At 34.9% G+C, this 23817-nt stretch overlaps 1 protein-coding gene across 1 annotated transcript in view; it reads left to right on the forward strand.

The window, feature by feature from the left end:
• Positions 1-23817, forward strand: part of ROCK2 (Rho associated coiled-coil containing protein kinase 2) — a 125696-nt gene that overhangs the window by 46741 nt on the left and 55138 nt on the right. Inside the window, exons 2-4 of the mRNA XM_065890863.1 lie at positions 7050-7131; positions 8368-8468; positions 23537-23674. Of these exons, the coding sequence (XP_065746935.1) occupies positions 7050-7131; positions 8368-8468; positions 23537-23674 (321 nt within the window). The remainder of the gene's footprint in view (positions 1-7049; positions 7132-8367; positions 8469-23536; positions 23675-23817) is intronic.

Genomic DNA, 23817 nt, shown 5'->3' on the forward strand with positions numbered 1-23817 from the left:
TAAATTGTACATAATGAAATTGTACAGTTTGGTAAGCCTTGGCATATGTCTGCACCCCAAAATGGAATGCTTTTCAATCTGCTTGGTAATCTTTCTACTAGTAAATTTTTAAAAATCTGGGTACATGTAAGCTGTAGTATGTCACAATTCAATGAAAGGTAACAAGAGTGAGATGTTGCTGAAAACCTCTATGTTAAACTTAAAATTTTTTAAGCTTAAATGTGTAAAATTGTAATATTTTCTTCTTGCACCTCAGTGGATCATCTTATACATTCGCATTGAGTACATTTACCCAACTTGGGAGATTTCTGAGGTCCGATGGATATTTGTTGGATACTTGGAAATATGGTACTGAGTACTAGGGTAGAAGTAGATAGAGCTATCAGCCATAGAAGATGGTTCTCAGAATAAAGTTCACGTATGTGTTTGTTTCGCTAACTACTCCCTTGGAGTGTAGGAGAAATTATGGCTATTTGTGAGTTCCAGTTAAGGATGATTTTATGTTCAGTGTTTTTAAGTAATTTTCTTTTAAACCAGTGATACTAACGTGTCTCTAAATTGATTGACAAGAAATTTTTCCTACTTGAAGTACTGTTATTGCCAAAAATTGATCAATAAGCAGAGGAATTTTGTATGAAATGATAGCTGGCAATCGGCGTTTAGAAACTTTAGATTTGCCTAAACTACTAGTTTTCAAATTGTTTTAGCAATGAGACCTTTTCTCTGCCAAATAAAAATTTATAGACTACCAAAATGTAAAGCAGACCAAAATATAGTGCATTAGATTCCCTTACCAAGTCTTGCTCACTTCTTTTATTTGTAGGGAAGTGCACATAGAGTGGACAAAAGAGAGATGGGACAGATATTGAATCTAAAAGGTTTTAAAAGTTTTTCTAATTTTTAGAAGTGTTACTAAAAAAAAAAATTCCCTCAGATGTGTAGAAGAAATACTGCTTCCTGGGTAAGAAGGAGGTACACCTTGCTTCTGTAGTTCTACTGAGAAGAATATTTTGCTTTTTCATTAAAAGTAGGTGGGCCAGGGACTTCCCTTGTAGTGCAGTAGTTAAGAATCTGCCTGCCAGTGCAGGGAACACAGGTTCGAGCCCTGGTCTGGGAAGATCCCACATGCCGCAGAGCAACTAAGCGCATGTGCCACAACTACTGAGCCTGCGCTCTAGAGCCCGCGAGCCACAACTACTGAGCTCGTGTGCCACAACGACTGAAGCTTGTGCGCCTAGAACCCATGCTCCGCCACAAGAGAAGCCCCTGCAAAGAGAAGCCCGCGCACCGCAACAAAGAGTAGCCCCCGCTCGGCGCAACTAGAGAAAACCCGCACGCAGCAACGAAGACCCAACGCAGCCATAAATAGATAGATAGATAGATAGGTGGACCATTGAGTCTGTACAGCTACATAAGTAGTCAGAGGGAGAAAAGAGCATGTGCTTTAAAAACAACCACCAACAACTATTTTTGTTTTGCTGAAATGTTCTTCACTGTTCCTAGTGGTAGTTGTATGGGTAGCAGAAAGAGCTACTTCTGATTACAAGTTTTGCTTTTGTTATGTACCAAAATGGCTCTGTCCCAAAACACTTTTCCATTTCCTAATACATTCCTTTTCCAGTGGGGGTTTTTATGAGAATTAAATGAGAAAGTGATTCTACTCTCTCTGGCACAAAGTAGGGGCTTAATGAATGTGATTTCCTAGTGTGATTTGTGGGTATATATTTTTGCCCTTTAATTTTCCTGTGAACTTGGTTTGTAAAGTACTTGGTTGTGCCTTAAGAAGTTCATTGTTTAGATTTGATTAATATTTGCCTGGAAAACTGAGGATATTATGTTTGTGAGTATAATGGATGTGAAACTGAAATATTTTCGGTGATTGTTTCTATGTGGGATATAAAATGAAAGAGTTAAATCTCTGTAGTTTTAAAAAATATTAGTGAGAACTGTAGTGACATATCAAATAATAGTGACATGTCTAATAATAGGGAAGGACAGTTTTGTGTTTGGAATTCTTTTAATTCCATCTCAGATTCACTCAGCAGTGCACTCTCCTTTACAATTGCCGGATTGGTTTTAAAAATTACAAGAAACCTATTTTTCTTTACTTGGAAGATGGGATACAGAATATAAGGTTGTATGACTCCGCATGACCCCTTCCCTCCCAGCTTCAAACACAAATAAGGATTTAAAAGTGTTTGGAGGATAAGTCTCTGTAATAGCAAACCTTCATTGAAACTTAGCAAACTTGGGGAATTTTAAACTAATTTTTGTCTCATACTTCCTCTCTGATGAAGTAGACAGTATATTAGATAAGATATGTGAAAATGCCTGAGAATAGTGATGGCATACAGATTTTTAAATGTTTTACTGTTTATTTGCCCCGTGACGTTTTTATCTTGTCAGTTAATTGATTGTTGTCCAGTACATCCAAAACAGTTTTAATGATGTGTAACACACACACACACACACACACACAGAGAGAGAGAAAAGTATATATACTATATGTATTGATATATAGCATGAAAGGCTTAAGATCAGTGGGAACTGTATTCTTTGTTCAGAGGTTCCCCTTCCCCACAATTCAGAGTTCAGGTTTTAAGCAAGTTTTTGTTATAATATTCCCTTAACTGTTCTAAATATGAATATTACTCTCTTAGACACCTATTACTTCATTAATGTACCACCTATATTGTTTTGTAGAGAGCTTTAAGAGCTGATTTTACTATAGCTATAGGTAAAGATTCATAAAAGCAAACCAGAAAACAGTTCTTACGCTTTGTTAAATTAGCTACTCAAGCTTATGTGAAGTTAACTTATATCACACAAAATATGTGCAAGACACTTTCACCCATTACTCTTTAATTTCTTATTTTCCTAGATAACTTTTTTTTTCCTTCAAATATTCTCTTTTGATAGGGGACAGGATAAATTTAGTTTGTCATTAATTTGGTTGACAGATCTTAAACTAATGTACTTACAAAGCTATATTATAAAATAAGCATTAAGTATTTTATTTAACTGATATTGATAAATGATAGCAGATTAGTTAATATTACTTAGATTTTTCTAGGTGAAATAGAAAGTTTACTATAAAAAATAATATGGCGTATACATAAGATTCAGAAGGTTTTCTGCATGCATAGAGGTGGCTTTAAAATCTATGTTTTATACGCTAGCGATGGATTTGTTTGGCCCCACTGTTTTTACTTTTGTGTTTGTATTTGGAGTTGTAATAACAGAAGGCGAAAATGTAAATATTACAAATTCATTTACATGACACTTCCTGGTCACTTATCTGTACAGCAGATACACAGAAATATGTTCCCTATTTTGTTGTCTTAACTTTAAAATGTGGATATTGTTCAGTATTCTGTTAGAGGAATAACTTTATTAACTTTAATTTCAGTAATAAAGTATAAATGTATCATAAAATTCTGATTCTGTCACTTATAAAATGTATCGGCTGGGGCAGGTTTTTTAACCTCTCTAAACTTCGGTTTCTGTGCCTACTAAATGTGAGTATAATAATAGTACCTAGTTTATACATTGTTGTGAGCATTAAAATGTTGATTGCTTGAGCTGTGCTCAGCACATGGTACAAAGTAGTGAGGAAAAGTTCCTGTTATTAATAATAAATACTGTATTGACCTGTGTAATTTAGTTATAGTTTTTGGTAGATAGACCGTAAGGTATCACATAACTTGTGGTCAAGTTGAATGCTTGGTATTATTTAGGGTCTATGAATGTGAACTCACAGTAACATCGTTTTTTTTTTTAATTTGGCTGCGCAGTGCGGCTTGCGGGATCTCAGTTCCCCGACCAGGGATTGAACCTGCACCCTCATCAGTGAAAGTGCGGAGTCCTAACCACTGGACCGCCAGGGAATTCCCAGTAACATCTTAAAGGAGGTTTTTGTTTTGTTTTTTAAACGTGCAGCAATTATGGAAAAACAAGTGCTAAGAAAGTGGTGCACGGTGGTTTGGAAACAACAAATTTATGATCTAAATAGCTTTTATAGAAGCCACTGATGACCTCAAAGTGTCTAATGTCTCAGTCTTGATTTCCTTGACTTACCAGTCATACTGATTTTGTGGATCACTCTCTCCCTCTTTGCTACATGCTTCACCTGGCTTCCAAGATACCACAGCAGTCTCGATTTTCTCCCTCCTTTACTGCTTGCTTCTCAGTCTCCTGTACTCCACGGTCTCTTAATAAGTGGTGTATCCCAGGACTCAGTCCTTGGTCCTTTTTTATTTGTCTACACTTACTCCTTTAGTGATCTTATCCAGTTTTATGGCTTTAAATACCACCCATATACTCACAACTCATAACATTATGAAACTTTCAGCTAAAAGATAATTTGCTGCATTTAACAATTGAAATTCCTAGAAGGATGTCTCCATCATTTTGCTTATCACTTTAGACATTACAGGTTGGTGAAGTCTTTCCAACCTCCTTCCTTTTTTTTCTTTTTCTTTTTTTTCCTTGGTGGGTGCATTATATTTGGAGATTTAAAAACAGTTAGATATTTAGAAGCAGTTTATAGTGAGAGTAAAATCAAGTCCAATACTTCATTCCTTCTTGGCAACTAAAGTATAAAAGGCTCTGTGTTCAGGAAAAGTTAGGAAAATAGGCCATTCTGTACATACTTTTTTCCACCGTGACGATTGTAATGGGAAAAATTGGATGTTGGCTTGTACCTGTTTATTCAGAAAGAGAGTAGGATAAATCACTTTTCTCTCTACTGTCCTCTGATGCTAACTTTTTACGTACAGACAACCCAAGTCAGTTCCAGTATTACAGCTGATTCACATATTTTAAGCCAGTGATACTAGAGATGCGGGAGATCTGGTAACTGGGCAAGCTCTGGGGGCTTAGCTTAAGATTTACTTGAAAGCTGTGTCTGCTCTACCTCTTTATGCAGTTTCATATGGAACTTGGGCAATAAGATTTTTTTTTAGTGTCTCTTTTAGGAGCTGGGATTTTCACTCCAGCTACCGTTTTCACTCCAGCTACTGATTACCCCAGTAATCAGTCTGGTTTTCGCCCATTACCACATTTAGGTTCTTTTAATTCTCAATTATTGGCCTTATTGCTTTCTGCCCTGAAATCCAGTAGATCTTTGTGACTTCAGCTCCTACACTGCTTGGCATTTTTCTTTCTCGTTCTTGAATATCTTGTGGTGGCGGTGTGTGTTTTCCCTTTCAGTGGGGCTATGACTTTTAAATGTTCTCCTGTCATCTCTGTGCATTTGAAAGTAGGGAGAGGGACAAATAGTGTTAATTTTCTTCATTGCTTTGAAGTTTTAATTGTAGGCTTTTCTTTAATATAAGTTTTATTCTTTTAAAAGTTTCTTTATCTTAGCTTCATTATCACTTTCTATGAAAAGAATCACAGTGGAAATCACAAGGCACTGAAAAAAACTATCTTAACCTCCTAAGGTTTGTATGAAACTGCTTAACGAGGATGGTCATAGACGTAGGCTTTCATTCAAGTCTTGAGGTAATCCAGCAACTGTAACTCAGTATCAATTTTGTGTACTGAAAATACTAGTATCTTTTAAAAATTCAGAATTTGTTTCTTAAAAATTGGTACTAAATAGAAGAAGTTTCAAATGTAAAAATTTATAAACATAGAACCTCAAGTATAAATATATAAATATGTATTACCCCTACATTATCTTCTGATGTAAATTATTAGCAAATTAAGGTATTAGTATTATTCAAAAATAAATATTACCAGAAAAACTTAATGCACAAATGAAATAGTATGTGATCTTCAAGAAATAGTTTTAAAAAAACAAAATAGTATTATTGTTGAGTTGAGCAACTGTTCAAGTGTTCCAACTGCTGAAAAAGCTCTCTGACTCTACACTAGTGGGGTATATTATGGGAAAATATTTATAAACTTTCCAGATTTTTTCCTGTTTATTTAATCTTTGTGTAACTCTATTTCTCTGTGATAACTTTCAGTTCTTCTAGAATTAGTAAATTAAAAACTCAAGTTACCTTTCTAAGTTTTGCATGTAAATTTCCCCACATTTTCTCCCTACCCAGATCCTCAAAAGTTCTCTTTATTACTGTTTTGTTTTCTGTAATCCTCCAGCTTCCTTCTTTCCCCTTCCAAGCTTCCACTGGTGGTTGAGATGAGGGAGATGAGTTAAGTATATTGAACCTCTAAGATTTAGGTAGTATTTTGCTACATCATTTTCTAATAGCAAGACTTGAGCATGCCAAAGTCACTTAATCTCTCTGAACTTTAGTTTGTTTATTTTTTAAATGAGAATATGTCCTTCTGCCCTCCTCATTTACTTGGGGATGAAACAATATATGCACTAGTGTTTTAAAAATACTGTTTTCTTCACAATCATATCCATTAAGTAATTTGAGACTTGATTTGTTTCTTACTAGTTTTTTTCACTCCCACCAAGTTATATGTATGTACTTTTTCATATTTTGATTATAAATTCAATGCATGCTTGTTGTAGAAAGTCTGGAAAATACAGAAAACTTACAGAAGAAAATAGAAACCTGAACAGTGCATCATCCTGTTTTCATGTTTTTAGGGGAAATTTAGTTTTGAGCCTGAATTTCCTGAGGGTAAGGATAGTTAGTGTCTCACTTATTTTTAGATTTTCTTTTCTTTGTATACACTAGGCACAAAATTAATGCTTGTTGAATGAATGGGAACTAGTCTGGGTATATTTCTTAAAGTCAAAAGCTTGGTAAAATTTTACTGGACATTGGAAGAGAGAAAAAACATCTGACTAGCAAAAATAATAGTGGATGCATATTCTAAAATGACGTTTTTCTCCTGGCTAAAAGTACAATGGAAAACATGATAGGGTCAACCCTAATATTCTCTGGCAGAAGTTAGGAAACTATTTAAAGCTATTGGATATGGTGCCACTGGGGGCAGTTTCATATCAAAGTGGATTAACATTTACTCAGTGAGAACAAAACAATAAAATTTAAAGGCTTTTTATCTTGAATGCTTGAAAATTGTAACAACTTTCTTTTTTCTCTTTTTATTTTTTTGTTAAACAGGATGGCTTAAATTCCTTGGTCCTTGATTTGGATTTCCCTGCTTTGAGGAAAAACAAAAATATAGATAATTTCTTAAATAGATGTAAGTATGTGTAAATTTCATATTTGATCATATGACTCTACTTTTTTTTTTTTTTTTTTTTTTTGCGGTACGCGGGCCTCTCACGGTTGTGGCCTCTCCTGCTGTGGAGCACAGGCTTCGGACGCGCAGGCCCAGCGGCCGTGGCTCACGGGCCCAGCCACTCCGCGGCATGTGGGATCTTCCCGGACCGGGGCACGAACCCGTGTCCCCTGCAGCGGCAGGCGGACTCTCAACCACTGCGCCACCAGGGAAGCCCTGACTCTACTTTTGATAAGAGATTTATGTTTAATTAATATTATTACAGTCCACAAACTTTAACTTATTAAATTTTTTGTTTGCCATTTGATTTATTTAAATACTAATATTCTTTATTTCAAAGCAGAATTGCCAAATCAAAGTATGTAAAGTAGGTAAAGTTCAAGATTTTGATTAAATTAAGATTGCTTAGAATTTCAGGACAGGTCATTTATGGCAGTTCCAAGAGAAGTTTTCAATTAATGTTAACAACTCTAAGACTTAGCTTTACATTATCCAGAAGACTTAGTGAGCTTTATGTTTGTATAAATGTAGACATTTCAGTCTAGTTAATGAAAGATAATGTGATAACAGTTATTGCCATAAACATAGTAACTATTAATATATGCCAGTATTGATGTTGCAATGAAGTTGTAAATGAAGTTGAATTCTGAGAATAAGAAATTCTCAAAATAATTATATACACTTTATGTGAACACAGTATGCTCTTTAATTTGGAATTAATCAGAGACTAGGCTGTTTTCCTAATTAAAAAATCTTATCTATAGTTATCAAATCTACAATATGTGATTACTGTTTTTCAAAGAAGTAATCTACCAATATTGATGATTGAGATTAGCCTTGTGTACTTTCATAGCAGCTTTCCGCAATGATTCAGAGTGTACTCCAGGATTGCCTGGATCATCATAGTTTCAGCTGTCATATAACTTGCCAAGCAACAGAGTCAGAAACAGAATAGTTTAACTGCTACTTTTTGGTAGTCATTAATGTGTTTATATGTGTTAAGCCAGAGAGTTTTGTCCTTTGATGTAAAGTGTATGTGTGTTAGAGTTTTAAATAGCAACATTTAAAAATTGACAGATTTAGCTGGAAACTAAGCCCAGTTTCTTGAAATAAAAATTTGTTTACAAATATGGTGATTATTTTAAAAGGTTGCTTATCAATATGGTGATTGATATTATGGTGATCTTTTTACTGTAGATGAGAAAATTGTGAAAAAGATCAGAGGTCTACAGATGAAGGCAGAAGACTATGATGTTGTAAAAGTTATTGGAAGAGGTGCTTTTGGTGAAGTCCAGCTGGTAAGAAAGAATATGTTTTGTTCTTTTTATTATTTCTTTTAATGACATGGTTTTGTGAAACATTATCAGTGGCCCTTGAGTAAATCTAATTTCTGTGTCCAACCATGCCAGAAAATTAGTTTTATGAGCTTGGTCAAGTCATTCCATCTCTGAGAGCCTCAGTATCTTCATCTATAGAAAGAGATAATTGTGCTATAAATACCAGGTCTTTTCCAGCTCTGAAACACTGGGATCTAGAATAAGGCCAACTTGGCTTCACTCATGATCTGCCTAGCAGTTAATATTCTTCCAGAACTACTGTGTTTTTATTTAGTATGTTCAGATTAATAACATCTCTGCTTAATTAACTGAGATTTATTTAGATATACGAGAAACCCAACAAAGGCATTTTAATAACTGAAAGTAAATATAAAATTTACCTTTGTAGACCAAAGTGGTAGCACTGGAAATACTTCTAGATGTTTTCAAATATTTCAGATATTTTATTTATATTATTATATGAAGAACTATAATGTAATATTCCTATTTTCATCACCCGAATATGAAACTCTTCTTCTTTTTTTTTTCTTCTTATAGTTAAACTATGGAGTCAAATTCTGTTTTTAACTTAATAGTGCTTTATTCTTGATGGAGCACCAAGAAAAACTGACTACGTGCCAGCATGGGTTTCTCTAGGAACAAGTCATGACAGACTAACCTTTTGTCTTTTTCTCTTTCATTCCTTCTTTCTTTGATAGGTTTATTGAACTTGTAGATCAGGATAGTGCAATAGGTGTAATATATATCCGTAAGATATTTGAAAAAGTTTGACATACTTGAGGATGATACGGAGAAGTGTCAACGAATAAGCATATGGATAGGGAGCTTTATAACTACGTTAATAGCTGTATTCTGAGGAGCCTGATGAAGGCATGAATGGTTCCTTGGACAGAGATCCCTAAGGTCAGGTTTTAGGATTCTTTCCTCTCCTATTACACATTTTATTAATGACTTGTATGGAGGCAATGGTGGCATGTTGAATAACTTTGCAAATGAGTTAAAACTGAAGTATGAAGATGAGCCAAAACCCAGAAATCATCAAATGGGGAGGTCATTAGCCAGGTAGAAGAAGTGAAATTTGACCAGAATAATGACCTGTACTTGGGTGTGAAGAACTCAAGGAATAGATTGTTTAACAGTGGTTATGAATTAAAGAACAATTTTCCTGAATGTAAACCAGGCAAAAGTCATTGGTGACGTGGCTACCCAAAATAGTAAAGTTTGGACTGCTGTAATAAATTTCTAAGATAATAGAGATAAGGTTTTCTCTAATTTGAGATGACTGGGCCATACCTGGCATATTTAATCCACTCTAGATGCCCTGTTGCCCTGTTTTAAAAGGGACGAATAATGCTCAGGGACTTGAAATAATGCCATCTGAGGTATGGCTGAAGGAATTGAGATGTTGATTGGGAGTAGATTTGAAGAATGGGCTGCCTTTGAAAGTAATGAGGTTTTGTTTTTGTTTTATTTTTGTTCTTAGTCAGTGAAAGTGCTGAAGCTTCAGCTGGTAGAATGCTCTAGTGGGTAGGGTGGGCGATTAGATTACATGACTGTTGATATGACAGTTTCTATAAGATAGGGAAATTATAAAGTAGTTGAATCCTAGCTCTGCCATGGTCAAACTCAAAAGATCATGGTGAGTTCAGGCAGATTTCTCAGTCTCTCTGAGTTCCAACCTGTAGAATACAGATAATGACAACTATGTTATGGGGGTCGTTATAGGAAACTAAATGAATTAACAAAATAAATAAGCCTGGTTGTAGTGTTCTCTGAGTGTTAACCATTATTATTATTTAGTATTTGATATAGGAGTCATACTATTGTGTGCATGTTTCAAATACAATACATGTATTTGAAACAGGCACATTGTTTCTTCATACTTATTTCATTGTGGTTAGGGAATAAACACTAGAATTTGAAGTTGCATTTTTGGGGGGAAATATGACAGACCTTAACTTGTCATGTTTTTGTGTCAGGGTAGTCATTGTTCTGTGTTAGATTAATTTGATCATTAAAGTTCAATATGTTAAAGGAAAGGAAAACAGAGAAACAGAGGCTTTTATTTTTGTTGTTAATTTCCATCCCGTATTTCATTTTGGCCACAGGATATGCAGAAACAAAGTCATATGTTTTTAAAAATGAAAAACATTTTAACGTTCCACTAATTTGATGACCTGACCTGAGAGCTTGTACATGTTTGTTTTGGCTTTAGTTCTTGGTTGTTACCTTAGGCAGGGACTCTTAAAAGAAGAATGAGATTGAAAAGGGAAAAGCCCAAGTGCTTCTCCCATAGCCTTTTGAAGTTGATTCGTATGTGGAGGATAAGTTAGTTAGGCAGATACATAGGGAACGTTCCATATTTGGCACATCTTTATGATTATTTTTTCTACTCATCTGAAAAAAGTGTTACAGTAGTAGGTGCAAGTGTGTCTTCCCTTGTGAAATGCTTTTTCTGGTCAAGTAAAAATACGTTGTCACAGAGGACCTACCAATCAATTTCCACGAAGAAAATTCTTATTGTAAAAGTATCTTTGGTATGTCACAGCAACGCTACCGCAGTATAAGAGCTAGAGTCCAGACTACCTGCGGTTGAATTTAGACTCTTTTACTGTCTAGCTGTGACTTCAGACAAGTTCCTTAATATCTCTGTGCTTAGTTTCTTATCTGTTAATGAAGATAACAATAGTGTTTATACCTCATGAGATTACTGGAAGAATTAAATGTGACAATATATATAAAGCACTTGGAACAGTGCTTGGAATATATTCAATAATAAGTGTTTAGTAAATGTTAGCAATTAATTGTCAGACATAAAACAGCGCATTTATCTATATCCATCAATGAAATAGTTAATCAGGATCTGTTACGTTCCAGGAGCTGTGCTAGCCTCTAAAGATACAGTAACATAGCCTGTATCTTGCTGAAAGCGGTAGTTTTGTGGAGGAGATGAAGAATTTTACTTTAAACAAGTAAAGTTTTTTCAGATTACAATAAATGCCATGAAGGAAAAGATCTGGGTGCTATGAGAGAGAATAATGGAGGAATGTGCCTTATTCAGACTGGGCAGTTAGGAACGGTCTTGCTGTGAGAAAGTGACATTTGAGTTAAGTTAAAGGAGTTGGCCACATGAAGAAGTGGGCATGGAGTGGGAGTTAAAATACAGAAGGAATACATGTGAAAATGTCAGAGTCAGGAGAGTGACAAGTCATTTAATTTATTTGGGTGTAGATTTCCTCATCAGAAAAGGCATTTCTCCTGGATTGAAAAGTTCTATAATCCCTGGAGGGCAAAATTTGTTCAGCTTGTTGTCTTTTGTCTTTATTTCCCCTATCTACAGAGGAGATGTACATTTATGTTTTTATATCATGAAAGGTCCACAACAATGGATGGTTTTATGTAATATCCCTCTTGTTTTTGGATTCTACTCTTTTGGGATATTTTATCACATCTCATTTTGATGGAACATAATATGAGTCAGTATAGTATATTGATTAAGAGCATGTACTCTGGTGACTTCCATGGTGGTCCAGTAAGACTCTGTGCCTCCACTGCAGGGGTGCAGGTTCCATCCCTGGTCAGGGAACTAACATCCCACATGCTGCGAGGTGTGGCCAAAAAAAAAAAAAAGGTGAATCAAGGATTTTGAAATGAATTTATAAATAAATGTAAAACTGGCTTTAAAAAAAAAAGCATGTACTCTGGAGCTAGACCTCTCAACTACCTAACTTCTTTGTGACTTAGTGTCCTTATTTGTAAAGTGAAGATAATAATAGTTCATTATTCATAGGTTGCTATGAGTATGAAATGAGCTAATATATGGAAAATATCTAGAATAGTATCTGACACGTAGTGAATAGGTAATAAATTGTAGGCTAAAATTGGAGCCTGCTGGAAAAGCAGTTAAGGTCCTTTTAAAGATTCATTTACTAATTTCACATATTGGCTTAACAAAACATGTTTTTATAGTTAAGGTAGTAATGTTCAACTTTTAATAGATATTTTTGCATAAAGTACACTGGTACTGTGGAAAAACAGTCAAAGCCATCTACTTTTGTTTTTGTTCTCTGGTATGCAGATTTCCTGTCATCAAAGGTTTCATTTCTTTATCTTGGAGTGGCACTAATAATAGAACTTTTATAAGAGGTTTTGTGAGGACTAAATTATGTTATACATATGTGGTACTTATCATGGACGTGGCACATTGTAGGTATCAAGTAAATATAAGCTATTGTCACTATTGTCAGTTTCTGTGGATTTATGGCATTAAATGAGTTTTAATTTTGAATAAATAATCAGAAGTCTTGTTCTTACTTTCATATATATTTATGTATGTTAATTTGCTAGGGCTGCCATAGCAAAATACCACAGACTGTGCTTAAACAACAGAAATTTATATCCTTACAGTTCTGAAGGCTAGAAGTTCAAGATCAAGGTGTTAGCATGTTTAGTTTCTTCCAAGGTCTCTCTCCATGGCTTACAGAAGGCCACCTTCTCACTGTGTCCTCACATGGTCTTTCCTCTGTGCATGCACATCCCTGGTGTGTCACTCTGTATGTCCTTCATCACCTCTTCTCATAAGGACTCCAGTCAGGTTGGATTAGCACCATCCCTAACTGCCTCTTTTTAATGTAATCATGTCTTTAAAGGCCCTGTCTCCAAATACAGTCACATTCTGAGGTACTAGAGGTTAGGGCTTCAAAATGTGAATTGTGGGTGAGGGGGACACATGATTCACCCCACTACAGTATGTATGTATGTATGTATGTATGTATGTATGTATGTATGTATGTATTTTGGGATGAATTTTTCAGTGAGGTAACCTTTTGACCATGGTATGCATGCTTACTTTTTTTGTTTATGTTTATTAACTTTTCTTGGACACTAATTTTCTTTGAAAAAGAAAGTTATAAATTCTAGCCTTGCAAATGCCTTCTTAAGGTAAAAATACAGTCTTCCTCTCTATTAGTAGAATATACATTGTTCTTCAGATATTCCTTTGGTTAGTTGATTAGCAAATGTTTATTAAATGTCAAGTATCATTATAAGCATATAAGTATCGTCAACACATTAAACAGGTAAACTACTCAGACAAGGCACCTTTACATCCACGGAGCTTTTGTTTTGAAACTGTTATAGTTTCAGAAAGAAATTGTGGTGTAGGTTCTAAAAGTAAAGTTATAAATTAATCTTCTTAAATGTAATGCATATATGTTAGGAATTACTTATATATGATTCTTTACTCGGGAGAGATGTATAAAAACAAGTTTTCATGGTAACAGTGGAAATATTTTTATTTTGAAGTTATATCTTATTATTTTGGAGTTTGGAAACCTTTAATTGGTTTTGCGATATCGTCTACTCATTCTCCTTAAGAAAATGTGACATTAAATTTTTTCTTGCTGGTTTTATTTAAAGCTCCACAGATTAATATGTGAATGTATTCTCATTCTCAAAGGTCTAAATTACTTAGAATTAGGTAAAATATGAAAATCTCTATCATGTCTTCTCTCGATTCCCATTTTCAAACATAAAGGTAACCAGCCTGTTGGTAATCTTTTAGTGCTTTGATGATTAGAAATATTTGGGGACTGTTGCAAAACTAGTGTCAAATTATTTTCAGTGGATATTTATATTTTATTCTAATTATTTTCATTCTAGGAAAGTTGAAACCTTTCTGTATTGAGTTATAAAAATTGTATCAATGCTAATTTTTCTCCCTTGAAATTAAAAATTATTTTATTTATATATCAAATATGTTCATAGTAGAATAATAAAATAAGCCAACATTATACTTTTTAAAATCACCTGCAGTCCCACTACTGAGAGATAACTACTTCTATTACTTTGATGTATAGCTTTCCAACTTTTCTGTTTCTAAAGATATGTGTAATATATGTATATTAAGGGACCATATTATGTACATGGTTTTACAACCTGTGTTTTATTATGCAGCAGTAAATAGTAACAGTTGTATAACAGTTGTATAACAGTTACAACATGCCAGGCAGGCTGCTAAGCAAGTGGTATATAGTAACCAGTCTTTACAACAGTCTTTCTAGATGGTATAACTGCTGTTATTCCCATTTTACAGATGGGGAAATTCAGGTAGATAAGATAAATGACTTGCGAGAGTTCACACAGCTGCTAAGTGGTTGAACTGAGATTTGAACTTAGGCAGAGGACTCCAGAGTCCATTCTCTTTGCTCTATGGCCATAACCAGTTTTCTGTGCCAATATAGACTTTGTATGTAATTTTATTGGCTACATGGTGTTTCACTATCATCTTAATCAACCTCTTACAAGTAGTCAGTTCTTCTTTCTTGAAACACCATTTTTTCTACACTACTGGCTCTTCCTTCTCAGTTTCCTTAGTGGTTCATTTTCCTCCTGACTTGTAAGTATTGTAGTTCCCAAAGGCTAGGCTCTTATTTTTTTTTATCTGCATTTTCTCCCAAGGCAAGTTCATGCATTCCTCTAACTTTAAATACAATCCATGTGATGTCAAGGCTCAAATTTATAGCTACTGCTCAGAACTTTCTACTTTGCTCACCAAACTCATATTCATGGTAGCTTATTTGACAGCTCCATTAAGCTGTATCACAGACATCTAAAACATGTGAAATTAGAATGCTTGATTCCCTCTCTAACTTTGCTCTTCCTTCCATCTGTTCCTTCTCTTACTTTCCCATCTTAATAAATAAATGACTCTAGCATCAACCCAGTTGATGCTCAAGCCAAAAAATTGGGAGTCATTATTGATTTCTCTTCCCCTCATTTCTTATATTTAATTTTTCAGTAAGTCCTGCTCATAATATTTCTCTAGTCTCTCCACTTTTGGGGGGGGTATTCACTGCCATTGCCTTTCTCCAAGATACCCTTTCATTCCCAGTCAGGTATGAGGGCCTACTTTGTGTCCTGCTTTGTTTTCTACTTCCGCTAACAGTTTCACCATTGTACTATTGATTTTGGATCAGGAAGTGCTGATGGAGAAAATACCAAGACTGGATTTATTAAATCTTCTGCAGATTCATGCTCTCCAAGCTCAGCTGAACCCACATTACTATTTGGCAGACTTTTTCCCCCATACTTCATAGCCTTGTATTTTCACATACCACTCCTACCCCAATAAGGGTATAATAGAATCGACTATGGGGCTTTTCTAACATACATGCTTTGTTTCATTTTGTTTTCTTTATTTCGCCACTTCTCTATAATGAGATACATGAAGGTGGGAAGCATAGATCTATCTAATACAAACTGCTGCCAAGTTGACCCTTCTCAAATATATTCCTTGTATCTTCTTTGCATTTCATGGCTCCCTTGCCTACTAAATGAAGCATGAAGTCTTCGTCCCTGCCTTCTAGGCCCTCTTATTTAAGATATCACTAGTTAATCTTTTTAACCCTTATTTTCCATCATGCTCTCCTTTCTGAGCAGGCTACTTATTTCAGCGCATGCTCTCGTTTACTTGTCTGTTCCTCCAAAAATGTTGTTTCACTCACTCTCAGTGCTTATTTTAAAAGAGAAGTTTCCTGATTCCTTTTGCTTTCCTTCCTACCCTTTGAGTGTGCCCTCTCTCATCTGCATCTTTTAATTATGATCGCTTTATTTAATTTCCCATATTATGCCTTGTGCTGTAGTTTATATGTATACTTCTTTGAATCTTTTTATATTGTAAATTTTTTGAGGGCAGGAACTGTGTCTTTTCAGTACTTTTGGCATTCCCATGAGGAGTTCATACCTGTGTGTCTGAAAATAGTTCACCTGTATCTGGGAAGATGATCTTCTTTAGTCAGGTACACAGTTTAGTAGGAATATCTGTAGAGCAGCAGGGAGAAAGGGGGGAACCCTCACCATGGAGCCATTTGTTAATTCAGTCTTGAACAGTCTTGAACATTGGTGAAGGACGTGTTTGTGCAGCTAGATCATATAAGTGATTGGATTTTTCTTGTCTTTTTATATCCTGTACAGCACAGAACCTGAAATGTAGAAAGTTTTCATTGATGTGAATTGACTGTGATTATTCCTGATCCCTGGGCTCAGGTGCTCCCTGGGGATCCAGAATGCTAAGGGGGTACAGATTCTCAGTGATAGAACTCAAGGCTGATACGAGATGAAGATCTTGTTTTTTGGTTTTTTTGTGTTTTTTTTAAATCTTCTACTGGCTTGCTCTTAATTTAAATGGTTTTAAACTAAGGTTTTAAAGTGGAACCAACCAGAAGGAAAGAGTGTATGGGAAATGATTCTCTAATACTTGTCATGTAAACTCAGATTTTTTAGTCCTTTTTGGAATAAAACAGGCTCCTCGCTGGTTACAAGGTTATTTCTGATTTGTGTAAATTATCTCCCTTCCTCCATGTTTTTGTAATTCCTGTATTCCCCCATTCAATCTTAGCTGCCACAACCAGACCTGGCAGAAAGCAGGAGGACACGCTTTTCTTGTGTCTTTAGTGGAAACCTCAGCAGCACACAATAACAGTTCCAGATCTGTCAAATAGATGCATTGGTTCTTTTTGTAAAAATAATCTATTGTAATTTTTGATATTAAAAATAAATTTTAAAGCCTCAAATGGGGCATTTTGGTTAGAATGATTTTCAAAAGTTTTTGTCCACAAGTGCTCTAGGAGATCTAGGTCCATTTTAGGACTTTTTCAAACATGTCTCTAGCTATACTTAGGAATGTTTCATCTACTTAAAAAAGTTTTTTTTTAAAGAAGTACATATTAGCTATAAAAAGCACAAATAAGCAAATCTAAAAAAATAAAAATCCCTCAGAATTCCATCAGCTGAGATAAAACTGTTAACTGTTTTGACCCTTATTATCTTTTTTTTTCCCCACATACATATAGTCAATCAGCTGGTACTTTTGCATTCATCCACTTTTAAAATTAGAAACTAGGAATATAGCATTCTTTTCTCTAACAAATAGAGACATTGGAAGAGAAGCAATATTTTTGTCCTTTAGGTAATCATGGACTAGTGACATAGGGGAGACACATGTAAAGTTTCATAACAGAATGAACTGAGTTCCATTTGTCTGTGGTGGAATTAGCTAACATTTTCATTGACTGTATTCTGTGTGCTAAGTATTTATATTCATTATCTTGTTTTATCTTTTCAACAATTCTGTGAGATTCTTAAGTAGATGAATTCAGTGAAATTTAGAGAGATTAAGTGAATTGGCCACATAGTACATAAATAGTTAGGACTTTTGCCCAGGTTTGTTGACATCTACATCCATGCTTTTAAGCAGTACTCTCTGCATTGTTGTGATGAATTGCTACTATATCTATTTATCCATCCATATTGAATAAAGGAGAAAGAGCTAGAGAACAAAGGGGAACGTACAGAGATGCTGAGGAAGATTATAATAGAATCATTCAGAAGGAGACATCCTCACAAGGAAGGTCAGTGGAAACCAGCTTTCCTAAAATAACAGTGCTTTACTGCAGTACTTTGTAATACTAGTACTAATGTATTTTAAGGTATGAGGCAGACGTTTGGCATGAATACAACTATTGCCTCTTACTGTTTGTTCTGTAGATAAAGTCAAAGACTACAAGCTGGTGGTTCCTGACTCTTGTGTTATGAGCCTGTGAAGTGTTCTGTTACAGTAGTTTAAATGAAATTCAGGCCTCATTACCTAGAACATCTAACCAAAATTGTCTTCATTTATTAAAAGTTTTACAGATCTCATAGCTATAATTTTGCTGAATTTGTTAAATTGGATAATTCAGCATTGTGCCAACCACTAGGCAGCCTCACAAATGAAAGTTTGTATTGTATTCTGTTCTTAAAGGAGCTTATGAAGCAGACATGTACACAACTAATTTTGATATTAGATTATTGTAAGCATTTTGGAAGCACAGAAAGGGAAACAGTTTTGCATAAAGGATCACTAAGAATAAAGCACCAAGAACAGGTATTTTTCTCATGTTCAGAAAATCATCTTATGCCTGTGTTTTTGTTTATTTGAATGAACGGCTCTTTTCTCTAGGTTTTTTTGGTTAATTCATATATAAAAGATTAAACATAAATAAATGTTTAACTCTTTCCTACTAGCTGACAAATATCTTAGTTTCTGTTCATAGCTGTTCTTTATAGCAGAATTCTTAAAACTCTTGTCATGGTCTGAGTCAAGCATAAATAATATTATGGTATAAATTAATTGGCTTTTACTGTTATATGATTGCTTTTTCTAATGAAGTTAAGATAACACTGAAATCCGATTTATTCTTAGAATAAGAGAACATTTGAAGAATGGCATAAATACAGAAGAGAGAGTACCTTAGCTGTCTCTTTTTAGTAATGTTTTAAACTTTAAAAAAAACCCACAACATTTTATTAAAAGCATTGCTGGAGTGAGCATTTGCTTTGAGATAATTTGCTAAGTAAGAAGCTGGTCTATCTACTGTGGAAGGGATTTCTACTTTTAAGACTAGGGTTCTTCATACTCTAATCCCCCACCCTCCCACCCATGTTTTCATATTGCTTTCCCATATATTTATTTTCAGCATTCTATAAATGGCATAACACCATATAAATCAAAGGAATTGTTTTTCCAGTTTAGTAATTTAATATAGAAGATAGATATAATCTGTGACCCTCATCATAACTTATTTGGCCCTTGGCATATAGGATTCTTTTCATGTAAAGTTACAGTGTATCAAAACACTTTAAATTTCAAAATATTTTAAAATACTTTAAATTTCAAAGTATTTCAAAATAATAAGTGATATAAACCATTGATATAATAACCTTTCTAATTATAATTTGATTAGGCAGTTTTCATCCTGGGCTGTGTTTTCTTTCTATCCATATTGATGTTTTATTTATTTGTTATATAAAGTACTGAGAAGGGATGTTAAAATTTCCAGCTGAAATTAGGATTTGCCTGTTTCTTTCTTTAGTTCTGTCAATTTTTGCTTCATGATTTTTTTTTTTTTTTTTTTTTTTTTTTTTTTTTTTTTGCGGTACGCGGGCCTCTCACTGCTGTGGCCTCTCCCGTTGTGGAGCACAGGCTCCGGACGTGCAGGCTCAGCAGCCATGGCTCACGGCAGGCGGACTCTCAACCACTGCGCCATCAGGGAAGCCCTGCTTCATGAATTTTTAAGCTTATTTATTAGATACAAACATATTTAGAATTTTTAATGCCTTCCTGATGAATTATTACTCCTTTTATCTGAATTATCCTTTTTTTCTCTTTGCCTTGAAGTCTACTTTGTTATTGATATTGCTGTGTCTACTTTCTTATCCTTACTGTTTGCATGGTGTATCTTTTCCTATCTTTTTATTTTTAACCTGTTTGATCTTATATTTAAAATATATGAGGTTAGGGTTTGCTTTTTAATTCTCATAATCTCTGCCTGTGAATTGTGTGTTTAGTCCGTTTATATTTACACGTATTTCAGACTGTTTAAAATTGTCTTGTAGGCCCTTAAGTCTCTATTCATTTTCATTTATTCATTTTTCTCTTCATTCTCTAGATTGGTTTGCGTTCAGGTTCACTGAATGTCCTTCTATCTCCATTCTCTGTTAAGCCCTTCCAAAGAATTTTCCATTTTAGTTATTTTTCAGTTATAGAACTTCCAATTGGTTCTTTTTTTAGTTTCCATTTCTCTGTTGGTATTTACTTCTGTTCACTCATTGAGACTATTTTTTCCTTTTTTTCTTTAACATACTGTCTTTTAGGTCTTTGGACATAGTTATAAGAAATATTTAAAGTATTTGTTAGCTAAATCCAACATCTTTTGGGGATGTTTGCTATTGACTGCTTTTTTCTTGATGATGAGTCACATTTTCCTCTTTGCCTGTCAGGTAATTTTAAAATTATGTACAGGTCCTTTTTGATATGTGATAGAGACTCTGAATTTTGTTATTTTTCTTTGACAAGTGTTGATTTTCATTTTAATAAGATGTCCAGTTACTTGCTGATAACCCTTAACTTTTGGAGCCTTAGTTTTTTACTTTGTAAATATAGATGTGTTTAAAGACCAAGTTGTTTCCCAAGTCCTTTTAAGGACTCCAAACTCTACTCCCCTTTTGATCTTTTAGGGTTTGGTATTACAAGGCTATGTTAGGTAGTGCTAGAGTAGGCCTTGCTTTAGAGCATGGTTCTTTCTCCCAAGATGTCTCACTTCAATGTGCAGGAAATCATCAAGGTTACTCCACTCTTTTTTTGGCTGGAAATTGAATGTGCCTGCAATGCTGTTTAACATCTGGTGTCTCTGTTTTGTTATCAACCCCGTAGCAGTTGCTCTCTGGTATACCTTTGCTATTTCCTCTTTGGATAATCCCTACCTTTGTTGAGCTTACATTCTAATATGGGACTCAGACAATACAAGGAAACAGCATCAAAAAATTGCAAGTTATGGTATCTTCTCAGAAGAAAACCGAGTTCTGGGGTAGAGAACAATGAGTCTGTTTCCCCCATGTCTGCAGTAACTTCCTTCACTGTAGTCTTGAACCCCTCAAAATCGTCCATGAGGGTTGGAATCAACTTCTTCCAAACTCCTGTTAATGTTGATATTTTGACCTCTTCCCTTGAATCACGAATGTCCTTCTGGCATCCAGAGTGGTGAATGCTTTCCAGAAACTTTTTAGTTGGCCTGTACCCAGATCCATCAGGGGAATTGCTGTCTATGGCAGCTATAGCCTTACAAAATGTATTTCTTAAATAATAAGACTTGAGAGTTGAAATGACTCTTTGATCCATGGGCAGCAGAATGCATGTTGTATTACCAAGCATGAAAACAACATTAATATCATCGTACATCTCCATCAGAGCTCTTGGGTGACCAGGTACATTGTTAATGAGAAATAATAATTTGAAAGGAATCTTTTTTCTGAGCATAGGTCTCCCCAGTGGGCTTAAAATATTTAGTAAACTATGTTGGCAACAGATGTGCTGTCATCTAGACTTCATTGTTCCATTTATAAGGCATAGACAGTAGATGGGCATAATTCTTACAGGCCCTAGGATTTTCGGAATGGTAAAGGAACATTGGCTTCAACTTAAAAGTCACCAGCTGCATTAGCTCCTAACATGAGAGTCAGCCTGTACTTTGAAGACAGATACTGACTTCTCCTTTCTAACTATGAAAGTCCTAGATGGCTTCTTCTTCCAGTATAAGGCTATCTCATGTACAGAGAAGATATGTTTAGCGCAGCCACCTTCGTTAATTATCTCAGCTACATCTTTTGGATAACTTGCTGCATCTCCTACATTGGCGCTTGCTGCTTCACCTTGCTCTTTGACATTATGGGGAAAGTTCACGGACAGCCAACTTCTGCTAGCTTCAGACTTCTCTTCTGCAGCTTCCTCACCTTTCTCGGCCTTCATAGAATTGAAGAGAGTTAGAGCCTTGCTCTGGATTAGGCTTTGGCTTATGGGAATGTTGTGGCTGGTTTGATCTTCTATTCAGACCTGAACTTTCTCCATATCAGCAATAAGGCTGTTTTGCATTCTTATCATTTGTGTGTTCACTGGGGTAGCACTTCTAATTTCCTTCAAGAACTTTTTCTTTGCATTCACAACTTGGCTAACTGGCGCAAGAGGCCTAGCTTTCAACCTCTCTTGGCTTTCATCATGCCTTTCTTACTAAGTCTAATCATTTCTAGCTTTTGCTTTAAAATGAGAGATGTGCGAGTCTTCCTTTCATCTGAACACCTACAGGCCATTGTAGGATCATGAATTGGCCTAATTTTGATATTGTTGTGTCTCAGAGAATAAGGAGGCCCAAGATCAGGGAAAGAGACAGGGGAACAGCAGGTCAATGGAGCAGTCAGAGCGCATAAAACATTTATTAAGTTTGCTGTCTTATATGAGCATGGTTTGGGGCACCCCAGAACAGTTACTGATCACAGATCACTGTAACAAATATAATAATGACAATGAAAAAGTCTGAAATATTGTGAGAATTACCAAAATGTGACACAGAGACATGAAGTAAGCAAATGCTATTGGAAAAATGGCACCAACAGACTTGCTCGACACAGTGTTGCCACAAGCATTCAGTTTGTAAAAAATGTAATATCTACAAAGTACAATAAGTCAAAGTGCAATAAAACAAGGTATGGCTGTAAAAAATGTCAGACCAGGTGGTATCAGTGGAGGTAGTTAGAAATGGTTGGATTCTGAAACTGTTTGAAGGTAAGACTGACGTGATTTGCTGATGAGTTTTTATGAGCTATATGAGAAAAAGAGGAGCCAGAGGTTTTTAGCCAGAGCAGTTAGAAGAATGAGGATGCCATTTACTAAAATAGAGAAGACTATAGGAGACATAAATTCAGGGGTGAAGATTTGGAGTTCAGTTTTGGTCATCCTACTAGATATCCAAGTATAAATGTTAGCAGTTATTATTTATTATTAATTATCCAGTAGATGTTAACTTTTATAATCATTCATTAAATATTTATTGGCTCTGTGGTAGAGTTTGCTATGTTATATTCTAGGATTTAAATGATGGTCAAAAATGGACACTGTCCTTGCCTTTATGGAATTAGCAGTCTAATGAAGAAGATAAGAATTGATCAAATAACCATATTATTGGCAGTTTTTCCCTTAAAAAAAATAAGCTTTTAAGTAGGATACCTAGGAAGAAATAAGGATGACTTAGCAAAATCACAAATAACCCTTAATATCTAAATTTATTAGGTTCTTATGGTCAGATCGTGATGGATACATGTATATATCTTACAAGTTTCTCATTTAACAACATCTTAAAATTGGTTAGCTTAATTAACATGAGGGAATGAAGCTTCATGAATTCAGTTTTATTTAGATGAAATGAGGTAGTTATATATTGGATCTGGCATTTAAAGGTATTGTATATTTCATGAAATATTTAGGCTGTGGGGAATTTTCTCCTCTCTTTCATTAAAAATGTTATGTTTTTACTTAGTTAGCTAAGGATCATTTTGTTTTGTAACTAAAGTCTTTAAGAACAGCATTATAGTGTGATCTGTTGTTCACCATTTTCTCATAAAATTAAAGAATTAATTCTTGTGTTTTGAAAAATCAACAGGTTCGTCATAAGGCATCACAGAAAGTTTATGCTATGAAGCTTCTTAGTAAGTTTGAAATGATAAAAAGGTCAGATTCTGCTTTTTTCTGGGAGGAACGAGATATTATGGCCTTTGCCAACAGTCCCTGGGTGGTTCAGGTAAGCATACTAACTTTTATAAGTTTTTTTCCCCTTTTCGTAAGTGCTTATTATTTGTAAGAATTGATTTTGCATGCTGAAAGTCCTATATCTCATTCACGTAATGACAGTGCAGTTATTTTTTAATAAGATCTGATTCATTA

Source organism: Phocoena phocoena, chromosome 14, assembly GCF_963924675.1.
Source record: "Phocoena phocoena chromosome 14, mPhoPho1.1, whole genome shotgun sequence".
NCBI classification, from domain to species: Eukaryota; Metazoa; Chordata; class Mammalia; order Artiodactyla; family Phocoenidae; genus Phocoena; species Phocoena phocoena.